A 16,819-nucleotide genomic window follows, 5' to 3' on the forward strand; every position below is an offset into this window, starting at 1 on the left:
GACGCCGCGGGGCGGCACCGCACGCGCCTGCTGGTGGCGGGCCGCCACTGGCGTCCCGCCTGCCTCCGCCACGTGGACACGCGCAGCCAGCCCGTCGTGTACGCCGGCGGCGGCAGCGGCGAGCTCACGCCCGACCTGTTCGCCTGGTGGTTCCGCAGCGAGTTCGCCCCGGCGGCGGCGCGCATGCGCGGAGGGGCGGCGCTGCTCGTGGACGCGCGCGCGCCCTTCTTGCCCCCGGCCGAGCTGCGCGAGGGCGCCGTGCGGCTGGTGGCGGCGCCTCCCGAGCGCCTGGACGCCGCCCCCGCGGTGCGCGAGCTGCGGGTGCTCTACGCCACGGCAGCGGCGCTGCGGGGGCGGAGCCGCCTCTCGCTCAAGGATGCCTTCCCGCTCCTGCACCGCGCGTGGCTGGCGGTGCGAGCCGACACGCTGGCGCGCTGCTGCGAGCCGGCGCCGCCCCCGGAGGCGGCGGAGGACGGCGACCTGCTGTGGGAGCTGGGGCGGGCGTGCGGCGTGTCGGAGGCGGCGGCTGTGGCGTGGGCGCGCGGGGACAGCAGCTTGGACGTGCAGGTGAAGCTGGAGGAAGATGAGGAAGACGCCGAGGAACCGCCCCCGGCGGCGGAGGCGGCGCTGCTGCTGCGACGCGCGCTGCTGTGGATGGAGACGGAGCCGCTGGAGCCCGCGGCGCTACTGCTCGTCAGGGACGTGGCCGAGTTGGCCGAGCAGGCACGTACTACCGCGCACGACGCCTCGGCTTGTCATTCCACTGGCCGCTACCTATCTGTCTGGACGCGCCTCGATGTCAGTTGCCATTCTTTCGGGTCTGCAGACGGGAGCATTTAAACATACACAGTACTTGGTGATTCGATTAATGTAGGTGTTGTTCAGTTTTATTATTGTTATGAATTAAGAAGTCGGGTCATGTTTATCACACTTAAAATTAATTTATTAACAATCATGCTTTATTTTTAAATTATTTGATTCAAAGTGCACGTCTTGTAATTTCCTTGGAAACCGCAGCCACCGTATCTTTGCTCTTTATTGTTTAACTGTTAACAGTTTAGTATGACTCTTAGGTTTAGGTGGGCTGCGAAGTAAGCCTGCAATTTTTTTTATCGCGAAAAAGGTTAATTTTTTCCCCCGCGTTATTTAAGCAGAGTATTTCTCTTTAATTACTTTAAAACGTTGATAATTATCAGCGTTTGCACACTTAGACTTGAATACTAATATGTTAGAATAAATAATTTATTGTTTTTTATTTAGGTGGCCGTAAATTTAGGTATAATAAATATTCGTAAGACATGAATATTTAGTTCGCTGGGTGGATTATTTTAAAGCCTTGAGTTATTGCAAACAAGGAGATGATGTTGATACTTTGATTTTTTGATATTCGCACGCCTTAAAATGTATTTTACTGTCATTGTAATATTTTGTATTTTCATTAAGATCGACTTACATGCCTTATATAACACAGTAAATTTTATTCTTGCAGGATTTAAAACTAAATTAAAACCTAATAAAGCTTTGAAAAATATATCTCTGTAGCGAAAACAATTTCTTTGAACAGAGCCTTATTAATTCACAAGTAATGTTATTAAATTCTAGCTGTGTCGCTATAGAATTTTTAACGTTTAGCGTTAAAAAGTTAATGGCTTTGTGCGAAATGCGGGCTATGTATAATAGACTGGAGGAAATTTAGTTTGATTTAAAATAAAACAAACTGAGGGAAACAGACGTACTAGAATTTAGTTTACTACTATAAACAGTTGTAGGGCTTCAAGTTAACTGCTAAATGAGCTTGTCAGTATCGACCCAAAGATCTTCAATGTTTATATAAATAATTAAACAGATTTAGCACACTATACAAGCTGTGAAATTTATTTAAAGTATTATTAATTAACTCGTAGTATTATCTAATAAATAATTATTGTTCAACTTTTAATTCGTGCCATTTTGATGACTAATAAAACATCTGTTTAATCTGTCTCGCGTAATTAATTCTCAATGGCCTACTCAAGCATTTTGGGAACATACCCATAAGAATAATAAAATGTATAATGGATTGTAAACTTTCCAAATTAAACGTAATTACCATAATGGATAGTTTTTTGGTGAATTTATTTTACTATATCTACGCATCAACTTTTATACAGCTGTAGAAAATTTTATATGCCTTTATTTCTCTTGAATTAATGATAATTATTTACTTTTAACCATGAGTGTTTTAAACTCTGTAATAGCCTGTGTGTACATATACTTATGGATAGGTCCCCAAAATCTTCAAATGGGGACTTTGACAGCTTATATTTATGTCACGATTGTAACTCAAAAATATTAAAGTGGAACAATGTGTCGTGTAATTATTAGGTAATGAGCTGATAGAAACTAAAATTATATTGCGTGCTGTAGGGTGTTGCACATACAATGGCGGCGACCGGTTAACACCGCAGGCTATACATAAACTATAGGGAAGCTTAGGTTTCATTGACCCCCGAACATGACCGAAGTTTGCCGATCGCTCGTGTTTCTTCGCGATCGGATATATATATATATATATATATATATATATATATATATATATATATATATATATATATAAATCTCCATACATTCGTAAGATTTTAGAATATTTTAAATGTCGTTAACCCAACATAACCTACATTTTAGTTAGGATTACCTACAGTGAAAAATACCTTCCCGAAAATATAATTATTACTAATTGACAGAATAGGCCCTATTAATCGGGATCCCCGTTTTACGTAAAAGTGGAAAGTAGCGAAGATATGATATAATTTTATAATTTACGGATCACTACGAGTAATAGCCAAGTTTCTCGGAATTTAGATTACGGGTGACTCTTATGATTTGAGAGCAGGTATTAGACACACACGTTGATCAATTTGAATCAAAATTCAATCTGGCAGTAAAATGGTTGTATGTACAAACCACGTTTGAGAATTTAAAAAAAAAAAAAAAAAAAACGTTTCCGATTGAACAATTGAAAGACGAAATTACGAATAATAGTGCTAAAACTTACAATGTCGAGGCGTGTGGCGAATATGTACACTCGGAACGGCAAGAAACGACGATGAGAAGAAAGAACAACTTGGAACTATTCCAAAAGGCGCCACTCGCTGGTGCCGACCGGACCAGGCGCAGGGAGGGGGAAAAGGCCAAGATGGCGCACGTCGTTCGGCCCAGCACGAGCTCAGGCATCACCGATAGTGCTCATCCGCAGCCTGGTTTGAGTGCACGTAATACTGACAGTAATATAAGTTCCAGCGATAAGTTATTATACAAGCAGTTAATCGTAACTAATGTCTTTTTTTGAACTATTTACACGACGTATTCACGTTAAAAACTTGTAGCCGTGTCCCGACACAGCTGACGCCAATTTTGTTGTTGCGTGAATTAATACAACGATTTCACGTATTATTTATGTAACTAACCTTATTATCCAACCTTTAATTGTAGTTCCGATCACCTTCCGAAAAAAAAATAATTTTTGCGAGAATATTATTTATGAGTTACTCCTAGTCTAATCTATCTTTTATTTTTATAATAGACATTAAAAAAACTAAGATCACTAACACGGATTATTTTGTGGTCTGACTCGGGGTCAATGAGTAGTAAGTACCTGGCGCTACTCGAGTCACTGCCTCAGTTTCAGTGTACCTATCTGTCATCTGCCTCACGCTTATATTGCAGTGCAGAGTAAATGACAACCACTGTTGCCATATTGATACTACCGGCTTACCCGGCTTTTTGACATAAAATTCTTTTTGTTTTATAACATCGTTAATTAAAATAGGTCATTATATTATGAATTATGTGTTGATTTTTCTAAGACCTTAAATTAGTGTCTGTTGACAGTAGTATAACAGTTATGGTCATTCTGACGAAAATAATTCAATTCTAAACACCCATTATTAATTCTCAGTAGAAATTGTTTGCTCTAAAGAACTAAAAAACAAAATAAAAAAAACTGTCAACAAAAACAGTTGAAACTAAGATGGTGTCTTTCAATTACGTTTCTTTGAAATAAAAATTGAATATTATGAGATAATGCTCTTAATGAAATACAACAGGAAAATGTTTTATCCAAAAATATAATTAACAAATTTACTTTACAAATTACCATGTTTCAGATACATTGTTAAAAAATTCTGTAAAATATAAAGCCTTGTCCCAAAACTTTTGTGTTCTATGGCCTATATCTGGCAACACAGCACACCGAAACAAAGGACAGCGCTAATGACAGAAATCGTGGATTGAAAAGAGAGTAAATGCTGATATAAATGCCCACTGCAATCAAAAGATGAGATGTGTCAAAGTGATTGATATTCCTTTACAAGTACGTTATATGTAGCTACTGCGTCAAAATATAACTTTAACTTTTTAACCGTGATATGTTGGTGATTTTCTTGTGTTTCATTATTTATCGCCTTGCGATTTATTAAATTTAATAACACACATTCACGCTGTTAAAGCGTCAGTAAATTGTAGCACGTAGGGACCAGCACAGTTGGAGTTAGTACTTTAAAATTGAAGCAGGGAATCGATTGACACATATCATTTGAAACTGTATTTTTTTTTCTTGCCTGATGATTTATATGTTGCCTGTCATGTATAAGGAACACCTCATCGTTTATAAGCCATGTACTTGCCTTGAAGTATTGTCAGATTTGTTTACGTTGACATGATTTTCGAATACGTGGCCCAGGGCTCCAATGTGTCGGGAAAAGAGGGGCGGAATCTTCGGCTGAAGGCTTTATGCCGGTGTGTTGAAACACTATTTGTAAATAAACGAACGTTGTCAGTGTGTACATCCCGATGATTTTGAGTTACATTGGCAAATCGAAAGTCGGTGATGTCCACATGCGCAGGACGTTGATTACAACGAGCGGAATTTATCGTGAGTAGTCCATGGGTGGCAGATAGATGTCGCTGATGGGCGTCGGCATAGTCCTCGGGAAATGACGAGGGGAACACCAGTACCCGGTCGGTGTTGTCTTACCCTGACGGCGGCGCTGATTGCGTCGGTTTTTGTTTTTCCTCAACATCGCCGCCGACGTCTGCGCCTGCTGATTCTGTCACGCGCTCGTAATGCGCGCGGCGTATGGGGTTACAAGCGCGTGTCATGCCTCCTCCCCCTCCCACCCGGTCCCCCCCCCCCTTCTCCCCCGGTGCACTCCGGTACTACGCTGCGCGTGTTTGGACACGGGCCGATACGACTCTGGTTACAGGACTCATCTGTCCACACTTTGCCAACGTAGTTACTTTTGAAACTTTACTATTAAATGACCCTGTTTAATTAAACGATGTTACACTAAATAACTATAATTTTAAACAGTGAAACTGTGGAATCTTACTTTTAGTGCATAAATTAATTTCATCGTTTTAATTTTTTTTTGCATACGCCATTTCTGGTGTACTCCGTTATTGAGAAACTTCAGTAACGGATGAAAAAGATACAAACAGAAAACAATGAAAAGTCAGCCGATGTAAAAAGTTAAAACATGTAGACTGCACAGGCGAACACAGTGGGCGGACTACGAGACAGTTGCTACAAGAACAGTTTTGCATTTCAAATCATCTTCCCCATTAAAAGAATAATTTTAAGAATTTTAAATTTTTACTTAATAATTTTCACTGTACAGAATTAAAAAAAACAAAAAAAAACAGTGTTCTTAAAACAACTCCTGTGAAGTTTTTCTTTCTTTTCTCATGAGCAGTGTTAAGAAAAAAAATTGGTTGTCTGTAAAGTCTGTTTACGGACGATAGTTTACGTGACAACGTAATAACAAAACATTAGTGAAATGATTGCATACTTTTATGAATAAAATTCAATCATTTTTATTGAATCATCACTATTTTGTATGTATACAAAGGAGTGAAATGAAATCTACAATTTATTGATAAATTTACTTTTATTTGCACTCATTAATTCAAATATGTTTATTACTTTAACGAACAGATTATTTTAACTATAACTTTTATACAAAGAAGGAGTGAAATGAAATCTACAATTTAATTGATGAATTTACTTTTATTTGCACTCATTAATTCAAATATGTTTATTACTTTAACGAAGAGATTATAACTCTAACTTTTATACATGTTAGCTATTTAAATTCTTCCAATCTGTGTTATTCTGTTAAGGATAGGACGATGATAGGAAAAGTAGGAAACGAATGGGAGTGTTTCAAGTTTAATGTGCCTCGAAAAAGTCCAATCGATGGTTGTTCCAATCGAGTGGAAGAGAGATAGATGCGGCGCAAGCGTACAATTAGCGTAACGGGACAAAGCGTAACGGGATTATGAGTCATCCTTTTTCGTGCGTGCAGCCGGCGTTCATCGATTTATTAGACGTCACGTCAAAAAAGTTTTAAAAAGTCAACAGTTGCGGAGGTTCTTCTCCGAATCGTGAGTTGAAATCTCTTACTGGACCTGTACGATGCAGATCCCAACTCCGACCACGTGGCCGTGTTGCCCGTGTGGGAAACTTCTGAAATCTTGCTGGGTTCTTCGCTGCATACCTACTTTCTGTTTCGTGTAGACCTCGGTGCTCGACGTCACTCGTTATGTAAATACACTTGAAAATGTTTGTAAACACAATTTATAACACTAACATTCATAATGTTTATAAATAATATGTGCCAGCATTCAGTATCAATCACTAAAGTATATGATTTAAAAGCACATATATAATTTTAATTTGTACGTAATGGTTTTTTTTTTCATCCTGTGAAAATTTCGTTGCATATCGAGAACATTGTGTTCGAACACACAATGCGTCGATGATATTTACAATTTTGTTGGTTCTCTTTATTTTTGACGAACGGTGCGATAATTATTCCGTAGGCTATATCATCAACTGCATAGGTACTTCAGTTTATTTAATCATGCCAAGCAAATCAAACATTTAAACGCGCGTGCATACGTACACGCGCTTTTTTTTTTTTTTTTTTAAATTATGACTAGCACCAGTTCACATGTGCGGAAACGGAAACAATACTGAGATATTAGTGGTAGTGATTTTCTTGCATTTCATTATTTATTACGATCGCTCTGCGATTTATTAAATTTTAATAACACATACTCACGTTGTCGAAGCGTCAATTAATTGTAGCGTGCAAATACATAGGGACCAGAAAAGTAGTGTAGGAGTTAGTACCGTCACATTTAAGCACACATCATTTGAAAAAGAATTTTTCTTGCCTGACAAATGATGATATCTTGCCTGTCATGCATAAGGAACCTACATTGTTTACAAGCCGTGTACTTGCCGTGAAGTATTGTCAGATTTGTTTACTTTGACATGATTTTCGCACGTGTGGCAAGGGCGCAAATGTGTCGGGTTTCCCGGAAAAGGAGGGGTGGAATCTGCGGCCCAAGGGTTTTGCCCGCGGGGGTAACGGACAGTCACGTCACACTAGGCGGTGTAAAAATATGTGAATGCCAATAAGCGGAGAACTACATTATATTTCAATATTTTCCTGCAAACTTTAAGCGTTATAATTTCGTTCATCACCCCCTGTTTCACACTTTACGGTTGTCTCCGCGGTGAGGAGATTTTCGCCCACATGTGTGGCAGAGGAGGAGAATAGAGTAAATAAATTCAGGGCCGGCGCGTCCACATAGGCGAACTAGGCAACCGCCTAGGGCGCCAAGTAGCGGGGGGCGGCGCAGCACGACACATAACAGCTGATATAATAATATGTTTAACGATTATTGAAACTAGATGAAAATGGATTTTTGTAACAGTTTGGAATGTTTAAATTGATATAAGTAATTATTTAAAGTCCACGGTGACCTGTTTATGATTTGTAATAAGTAAAAAAGTAAAAAAAAAAAAAACAAGCCAGCTTACATTTTTTTGTTGACAAAATCTTAGGCTTACGTGATGTATTTTGAGGCAAGGGAAAAACATTTTGGGGTGTCCGTGGGGGAGGCATTAAGGTTTTTCGCCTAGGGCGCCAATTTACCTTGCACCGGCCCTGAATAAACTTCTAGTACAGTGTGTACACTCTGTGCTATGCTTCATAACTATGCTACAAGGGCCCCTTCGTTTTGTTTTATTTAGCTGATACAACTATGGGAGAGTGGATAAACATATTGTTTATATTTGCGAGGTTACAATTAGCTCGGGGGCTTGCTGGCTGCGGAGGAGTTTCGAGAACAAGGGCCCTGTCAGCGCCCAGTGTCTGCCACAGACGAGTCCCCGAGGCTTGCGACAGCCACCGGCGCCGCCGCACTGGCCGCCTTATCTCGTCGGCGAGCCAGGGGTGACCATCGCTCGGCCTCCCGTGGCGTCCGGACCTCTCCCTCGATGGGTTTGACACGGAACCTGGCTACATTCTTGCAATCCTTAGCGGGCTACAGTAATGTATTCACTCTCCGCGTCGCCATCATATCCTGACACGCCTCGTACACTGAAGTGGCAGGAATTGTTTTTTCCAAGTTGGGTATGCCTACATATATTTAAAGCCGGTTTGCACACGTATTACTGTAAGCATGCCTTTCATAAAAACTTGACATGCGTGTTTCACGTATTTAATAACATTTGTGTGTATGTGTGTGTGTGTATGTGTGTGTATGGCTGGTTGAGATGAAATTATCAAAGAAATGACTTAAGAGCAACCTACATAAAAACCAAAGTTGTTTTTTTTTTCTCAAGCTAAATGGTTACCTAAATTTCAATGTGTACACGTTGGAGTTCTAAAAGGCAACTATTCTTAGATTTTAGTGTGACAAATTTTCTTTTAAAATTCAACTATAAAGAAGGTTTACTCGTGTAAAAATTATGTAATGGTTATACTTCACTAAATCCTGGCTACGGCCCTGACGCTAGTCGTCACCAAACCTATAACTTAAAAAAAAATTATAACATTAATACTATTATTTTAACCCCGGGCTTCTTTTTTAATTCATATTTATTGTAATGATTTTTAACAATATATTTCTTTCACTGTGTGAAAGTTTTTACAAATCTAAACATAATGTTCATAATAAAAAAGAGCATTGTGGGCTTCTTTGCACATAAAGTCTGCGTCTTCATAAGTTTTCGGGAACACCTCTCTTCAAATATGGCCGTCGAAAACCCAAGCCAAAACACAATACAGTTGCAAGTTGAACAATACTGCGTTGCGTTATTGCGTCTTGCATACTTTTTATACCCGTCCCCACACGGTTCCTATAAACACGTCACAAGTTCGCTTGACGAGTCGGTACAGGTTAAGGCTCGTTCTAAGCTTCATATTGTTTATTTCATTTTCTTGTCAATAATATTAGAGACCTTTTTATATAAAAAAATCACGATGGATTTCTTGCATGTTCCGTTTCGTCCCAATTTTTTTCAACATATACCTATTAGCTAAATATTATCTAATATCGATTAAATGTCACGCAATTGTTTAGCATTATCATCACGTGCGTGAGTTATACAGGCGGAAAAAAAAAGTTCTTTAAATATCTGGTAAAAATTACTGTGCCCTTCAACAAAGCAAGAGAGTTGTAGTAATTAGTAAAATGTGGCACAAAATTATATTAAAACATAATAGCATATAATTAATTTTTACCAGATATTTAATTAATTTATAATTGTTTGAAATTTGAAACATTAACGTTACAGATAATATTTAGTATGGCAAAACAATTTTACATGGAAAATGCGTTTACAATTTTTTATTATATTTTAATTTATAATTCTCTTTTGATCAATGAAACGCACCAAAACGATATTTCTGGCGTCAGTTATAAAATCCACTAGATAGAAAGAGCTGCCACAAAAGTACTACCAGACGTCTTTCTTATACTAGTCTGTCTCGTAATCGTGAATGTTTTATTAGAAATAACGCTCGCTGAAATGTTACCAGCAACAGTGAAAGGATGCAAATAAATGACGATCGAAGCGTTCCAATCGAAAGCTTTCAAATTAAGCGATAGCCCAATCAAATCTTCAAATTTTGAATTACAATCAAATCTTAAGTGTTCCAAATATTTTATTTTCGAGGAGAAAGATACTAAAAAAAATTTTTCTAGGAAAGTTAATAAACTAAATAATCATCTTAAACAACCCTTGTTTACTAGGTTTATGTGTTTTTTTCTTCGTATGTACCCTATCACCATTTCCCGAATTTTAATATTATCAATACGTACAGTATATCGTTATTTATTTATTTATTTATTTATTTACTTACCAAGCGCCAGTTAACAGACATAATCCAAACTAGACTGGCACTATACAAATGTAAAAACAAATACATAGACAAACAAGGCGTGGTTTAGACCATGGGCGTATATATGTGTTGGGGGGGGGGGGGGGGGAAATTGTTAAAAGGCCATCCCACCTTGAAATTTAGAAGCCCCTCGTGTCTGTGAAACGAATGTAGGTTGACAAACGTAAACGTCAATACCATGTTTTGTGGAAAACTTTTTTTTATATATTTTTAAGTTATCTGCTTATTTCTTGCATATAGGCCATAACATGGGCAGTGTACAGCAAACAAGCACCTTATCCAAATATGACGTGTGTCGTCGGTTAAAACCCTAGCTCAATTCCCATTCCCCCCCTAAACGAATTCCTGTCGGCCCGCCTTGCGAGTCCCTACATATTCGCGTCCCTGGTTCTGACAACTCTTTGTGGTTGTAATCCTAGACCCCGGATGCGCGAGGAAATAGGGTGTCCGGCCGATCAGCGCGCGAGACGCAAATCAAGGGGCCAAGCCAGTTGGGACGCTGCTGCAGCCTCGGGAGATGTGTTTGGCCACCCCTGCCCTGCGCCGAGTGTACCACAGCGAGTCGCGGTGCTGCCTCGTCCCTTACCTGCATGCTTATTGCGCCCCGCGTGGCGATCAGGGGGGCGCGCAACTGGACGCGCCGAATATGGCCGCGGTCGACAAATGCCAACATCCAAAAAATTTTCTTAAACATCACTTAAATAAAAAAAATATTTATACAAACATTATTAGTTCAGAATTTATGGAATTAAGTATTAATGGAATGGCGTATTGAGTATAATTGCAAAATATTGTAAGTTGGAAACATTTTTGACAATATTGGTAGCAATGAAATAAGCATGACTGCCATATGCACGTGTGTGTATATGTGTGTGTGTGTATACACACACACACATGCAATTGAAACCGAGGCTGTGATTTTTAACACTCATACTTAGAGACTATGAAGTTTTTAATTTTTTTCTCAAAAAATAAAGCATCGTGTTTTGGTTGTTCCGTATTGCGAAATAGATAATCTTAAACATATATGGTGAATATTCCCTACAACGAAAGATCACAAAAAAAAAAAATTAAGGTTGCCAACACTTACTTTCGAAAACTTAACGACTTTGAGGTTGTTAGGTTGCTTGTAAATACCGCACATTTCGCGGAAGGAAGGAAAGGGTTGCGCGTGTTACATTAAAAAAAAAAAAAAGTTAATTTTCTATGAAGGAGCATAATAACGTAAAATAAAGTTGCTTGTCACGTATTTTACTTAAGCATGTATTGAACGTGTGAGAACAATATTGCGTGGCTGTAAATATTTCACTATCTCAATTATTAATATTGTGATCGATAATAATGTACTTATTACAAACAGGTGACTCTAAAACGGATTTTTTTTTTCATTTTCATTCTGGTGTCACGAAGCACCCGATAATCTATACGTGTTTGTAGAGAAAAAGGGGGGGGGGGAAGTTGTGTCCGTAAAATAACTATATATATATATATATATATATATATATATATATATATAGTTATTTTACGGATATATATAACTTATTTAGTCACACACACACACACACACACACACACACACACATATATATATATATATATATATATATATATATATATAAAACTTTAGTCACCTTTTAACGAAAATACGGAGTGCTATATATTTGTTGCGGAAACAAAGAAACATAATTACACGCCTAAAATATCGTTTGCATTAACGTTTCGTGCAATGTATCCGTCTCATGTAACAATAAGGTAAATTTCTTTTAAAGCATAGATAGAAATCCTAAATCGTATTTTAAGCATTTTAAATATTAAGTGGTTTGAAAACTTGTGTATATTGTTTAAATTATTTAAACTCAAATATAAATTCCGAATTTTTTTTTTAAACATGTTTAACATTGATTCCTAATTACTTTGTAGTTTAGTACTTGGCTTGAACTCTATGACATTTGTTTTACACGTGTTATGTTGTATGAACGAATGAGATTACTGATGTGTGTCACAGTCAGGTTGCAGGTACTGTGGAAGTTATTTAGTGTTTAAAACTTTTTTTTTTCCTATTCATTATTCTCAAATTTTGGTCGTTTACCGATCGCACTTGTGTGAAATCAGAAGGAATGTGTATTTGTGATAGTTCATAAAAAAAATGTGCCGTGTTCTTTGATTTATATAAACGAATGATAAGCACACAACTTGCTGTATGGCAGAAAATGTCCGCCGAGTGTGCATTCGCAACATCCGATACCGACGCCTCTGGCCTGCAGTCGCTATCTTGTAAACGAACCGTGTCCCGTGCGGAACAGAAGATGCCTTAATCTTATTTTTATCTCGTGTTAGTTTCCGGCCGCGGGAACATTCGATCGGCTGACCCCTTGTCTGGCTCCAAGGCTCACGTTCCGCGCACACCGTGTGAACCTGGCTTCGGCCATCGGGCTCCCATTTCACAGCAGGACGCGCTAGGACACGGAGCGCAGACTGACGGTACCCCCTCCACCTCTCTGCAAAGCCCCTCTTTCTGTTGCCGTGGCTCAACACGTGACGCATCAGGCCTAAACCGCGCATTGGTTTAGTGGGTACCTACCTACCTACCTACCTACCTACCTACCTACCTACCCCCCCCCCCCCCTTCCCCCTTTGTTATCTCATCATCGTCAGTGCGACATGTATTCGCCTACTCCATCGGACATCTTCGCAAGTCAGTCCTATCTCTCTTGTCTGAATTACCATTGGGAAAGTCTACCTGCTGTTCGTGGAGGACAAACGACATGCGCGTTCGAGCACGTGGTCACGAGCTTTGAACAAGACGGGCAAGTATTTTAATGAAATTCCTTGTCGAAAATCAGTTCCAAAGCCGGGGTTTAGTATTTTTTTTTTTTCAAGGAAATTTTTTGCATTTATCGTAGCCGTTTCATTATATGGTTAAACATTTATGCCTGCTTATCAAATAATTCGTTAGTCGACGTAGCTGCTCCGGCAACGAATTCTAGCGGCAGGTGCGGAAACTACATGTGATTCACGTCAAGAATTGTAGTAAATATTTATCACGCTCGGTATTATTTTAAATAATTATACGTTATATATGATGTCCGAGTTTCGTATTATAAGTGTATTTGCAACATGAGACCACATGCATTTGCTCGTTACCGAGGTTAGAAGTTTCACTGACGAGAACTGAAAGACTCGCTTACATGTTTAAATACGTTCCTTAAACGTTTTTATAAGTTTGTTTTTTAAAAAAATATATTTAATTGTCTTATTTAAAATTTTCTTCATTTTTTCTTTGTTTTTGTTTCACCAACAAATCCAATCATAGCAATTAATAAGCGGCTAGCGAAAATAGTAGACCGGTCTTCAACTTTATTCGCTGGAGCAAAGGGAGTTGGCATGCGAGTAGCTTGTCTGACGTAATTGTGGCGTAACTATTATCTATTCGTATGCAAATTCACTTCCTGCTACTGAACTTGCGCAGTAATAACGTCGACTAATTAACTCGCCGCTGGCCACTTAAATATCTGCGTTCTTATTGGCTCCTGTAGTGCCGAAAAATCGTTATGTTCAATTTGTCTCTTGACTTTCTTTACAGAAATCTAACCCGACTGCGATGGTTACTACGGGTAGTTTAAATAATTTAAATCGGCACACGTGTTTCACGAAATAAACAAGAAAATGTTATTTATTTATTTTCTCATTTTTACCGTGTGTGCAGTGAAAGTAAAAATAGCGTTTTCTGCTATTGAATTCAACTAACATACACTCAAAAACTCTAAAAATTACATTATAAATAATATCAATCTTATATACATATTTAAAAAATTAACTTTTCGCGAGCGACTATTTACGATTTTCTTTGTGCATTACATTTAAAAATAATGTCCTAAATTTATGCTTTCGAAGATAAAATATTTATATTATTACCATTATAAAACTTATAAAAATGAATAAAAAATATATGATAGATATAAAAAAATATTTTTTCCCCCAAACAAAAAAGTCACGAAATTTAATTGCAAATGAAATGAACATTATGAACATGGATTTATTGCACGGAGGATATATTTGTGTTGACAACAGTACTAATTGTTGCGAGAGAGAAGAAGCTGCCTAGCGAGGCGGTCGCACGTGCTAGCCTCCAACGAGGGGGTTGTGAAGACGTCTCGCCGTGTCTCCCCGCCGCACCGCGCCGCTGCTAAGTCTCGTCGGCGGGGGAGGGGTGAGGCGGTTAGTCATAGCGCAGCGCTGCGGAGCGCGAGGGGCAAGGCCAGTCGGCGCGTGGACAGTGTCCCGAGGTGTCCAGTTGTCCGGCGTCAAGTGCCCCGACATGTACGAGTGGCGCAAGGACTCCTTGTGGGCCGACGTGGTTGTGTCCCAGTGGCGGGCCCAGCTCACAGGACTGCTTCTGCACCAGGTCAGCAGCGCCTCTCTTCCGCTCGCATGCCTCGACCCTCAAACATAGCGTGGAGTTTTATGATGGGAGGGAATTTCGGTATGATCTTTTTTCCGTTAATAGACATCGTAATATTTTACTATTTATTTATTTATTTTCTTAGCACCCAATAGACTCAGTTGATGAGCAGTGGCTCTCTGAATGTAGGGCTTGTCAACATGGTTAAAAAATTTATGAAATACATGTATATTATTACATACACTATTTCTAATATATGTGCAAATTTATATTACAAATTTCTAATAATGGATATTATGTTAAACAATTAAAATAAGTATTAATTAGCAGAGTTTGTTAAACATTAGATCAATTAAATCAATCTGTCTATTTCTAGTCGCTAGCCGCTTAACCTACTGTGTGTGGATTGTGAGTGAATGATATTAAAGTAATAACTATCTGATATCCTATAGTGACTTGAAACCTTTAATAACATTCGTGCACGTGTATACGAATTCGTATTAGGTTATTTTTATTATTTAGTTAGCATTCAGATAATCTTGTAGTGTGATTAAGTTTTAAGGAAAAGCCAACAAAAGTCTTTAAATAAATAAAACTTTCGATTATCGGCGTGTTAACATACCACTGGCACTATCTGTGCGTGTGTATCTGTGACTGCCGATTTTAATTTTCTAATATATTGAGTCAAATCAATAGCTCTTAATTCACACTTCGAATTCATTCGTGAACTACTCACTCAATTTAAATTGCGCGGCTCGATTTGATGCTCTCGAAGCAGTTGAAGCTTTACCGTCGATTATATCGAACGAGTTAACTGGTACCACTAGTAGTTATCACATGATCCAAAACTTATCAATATTTTAATTTTTCTTGCAGTTTACTTGCGCCTAAGCATCAAATAAACTTTTTTAAATATTTTTAAACTTTTCGTACTGCAGCTGTTAATCGATACTTCAATTTTTTAATAAAAATGTAATGAAAAAAAACTGCAAGAAATTATCCTTCAGTCTTATTGGTTTGTTTGAATCGGGTGGCGAGTTAACCAAGCCCTCATTGGTCAGAAAATTCGTAGGTTGATGCATCGTTTATTTTTTTTCTTAATATTTTAAAATGCATATACCATAATTTTTTTAAAACCATTTTATAGACACATGACATGCCGCTTTTTTAGGAAGCGTAGATTGTGTTAATAATGTTTAACCTCTTTTTCAAGACTTCAAAGGATCAATAAACGCATAGCTGCTTTTTTCAATATTATTTGTATTTACATGCTTATATTAGCTTCATTTGTAACTATGTAATCAAATCTTGTAACTAATTTGTAACCTACTTCTAATTGTATTGATTTGAAACTTGGCAAGTATATGTAATCCGGATGGCGACACAATTTCATGACTATAACCTAGAGAGAGAGAGGTTCATAGGAACAAAAAAAAAACACTATTTTCGAGCAATGGGCAATACTTTTTGTGTATCTATAAGGCCAGGAATGGTGGGAATTTTCCCGGGGTTAAGATTGTCCCCCCCCCCCCCTTTTCCCCAGGAGGTCAAACCCCAAAATTCTGAAATTTCAAAGAACGATTCGCTTCCGATTTGGAGTGTTTCCGATCCAAGAGGCCGGGGCATAGTGTAAAAGGCGCCGGGTTTATAGAAAACCGCAAGAACGCAGGGCGCGACAACCGCAAGAAATTCACAGTAGTTTATAAAAAACGCAAGGACGCCGGCCATCGCCAACGTCAAAAAATAAAATTTCAGGAATAAGTCATGATTATTTTTAAAATCTTTGTTGTACTTATCATACAGGCAGGGAAAATTTTGGATAAGCTGAACAAGAAATTCATCTGCTTCCTCCATTGCGCTGTATTCACTAGAAGAATGCCAGCCCAAAACATAAATAAAGAAACACAAGCGTAACGATTACAATCGCAGAGCCTTCTATATGCATTACATGACAGTTTCAGTTTCCACATACTAAAGCAACCAGTATAGAAGGCCGAAACGCAAGGAGAAAACGCAAGAAGTAGAAAGTTGAACAACTTCTGCGTTGCGTTATTGCGTGTCTTGCGTTTTTTATAAACGTACTGGTAGAAGAGTTAAGGTTGGACTTTTACCGTAGTTGCGTTTTCGCGTTTTCTATAAACCCGGCCTCAGGGGGTGGGGGCCAATTGCCCCCGAAGTT

General features: G+C 38.7%; 1 protein-coding gene across 6 annotated transcripts in view; it reads left to right on the top strand.

Moving 5' to 3' along the window:
• Positions 1–16,819, top strand: part of LOC134533112 (protein pangolin, isoforms A/H/I/S) — a 555,211-nt gene that overhangs the window by 438,810 nt on the left and 99,582 nt on the right. Inside the window, exon 1 of one of the 6 annotated variants that reach the window (XM_063370375.1) lies at positions 14,504–14,643. The exons of the other annotated variants lie outside the window; for them this stretch is intronic. Within the exon in view, the coding sequence (XP_063226445.1) occupies positions 14,557–14,643 (87 nt within the window). The 5' untranslated portion in view covers positions 14,504–14,556. Of the gene's footprint in view, positions 1–14,503; positions 14,644–16,819 lie in introns of those variants that run through there. 6 annotated transcript variants of the gene reach the window in all.

The sequence above is a fragment of the Bacillus rossius genome, chromosome 6, assembly GCF_032445375.1.
Source record: "Bacillus rossius redtenbacheri isolate Brsri chromosome 6, Brsri_v3, whole genome shotgun sequence".
In the NCBI taxonomy this organism is placed as follows: domain Eukaryota; kingdom Metazoa; phylum Arthropoda; class Insecta; order Phasmatodea; family Bacillidae; genus Bacillus; species Bacillus rossius.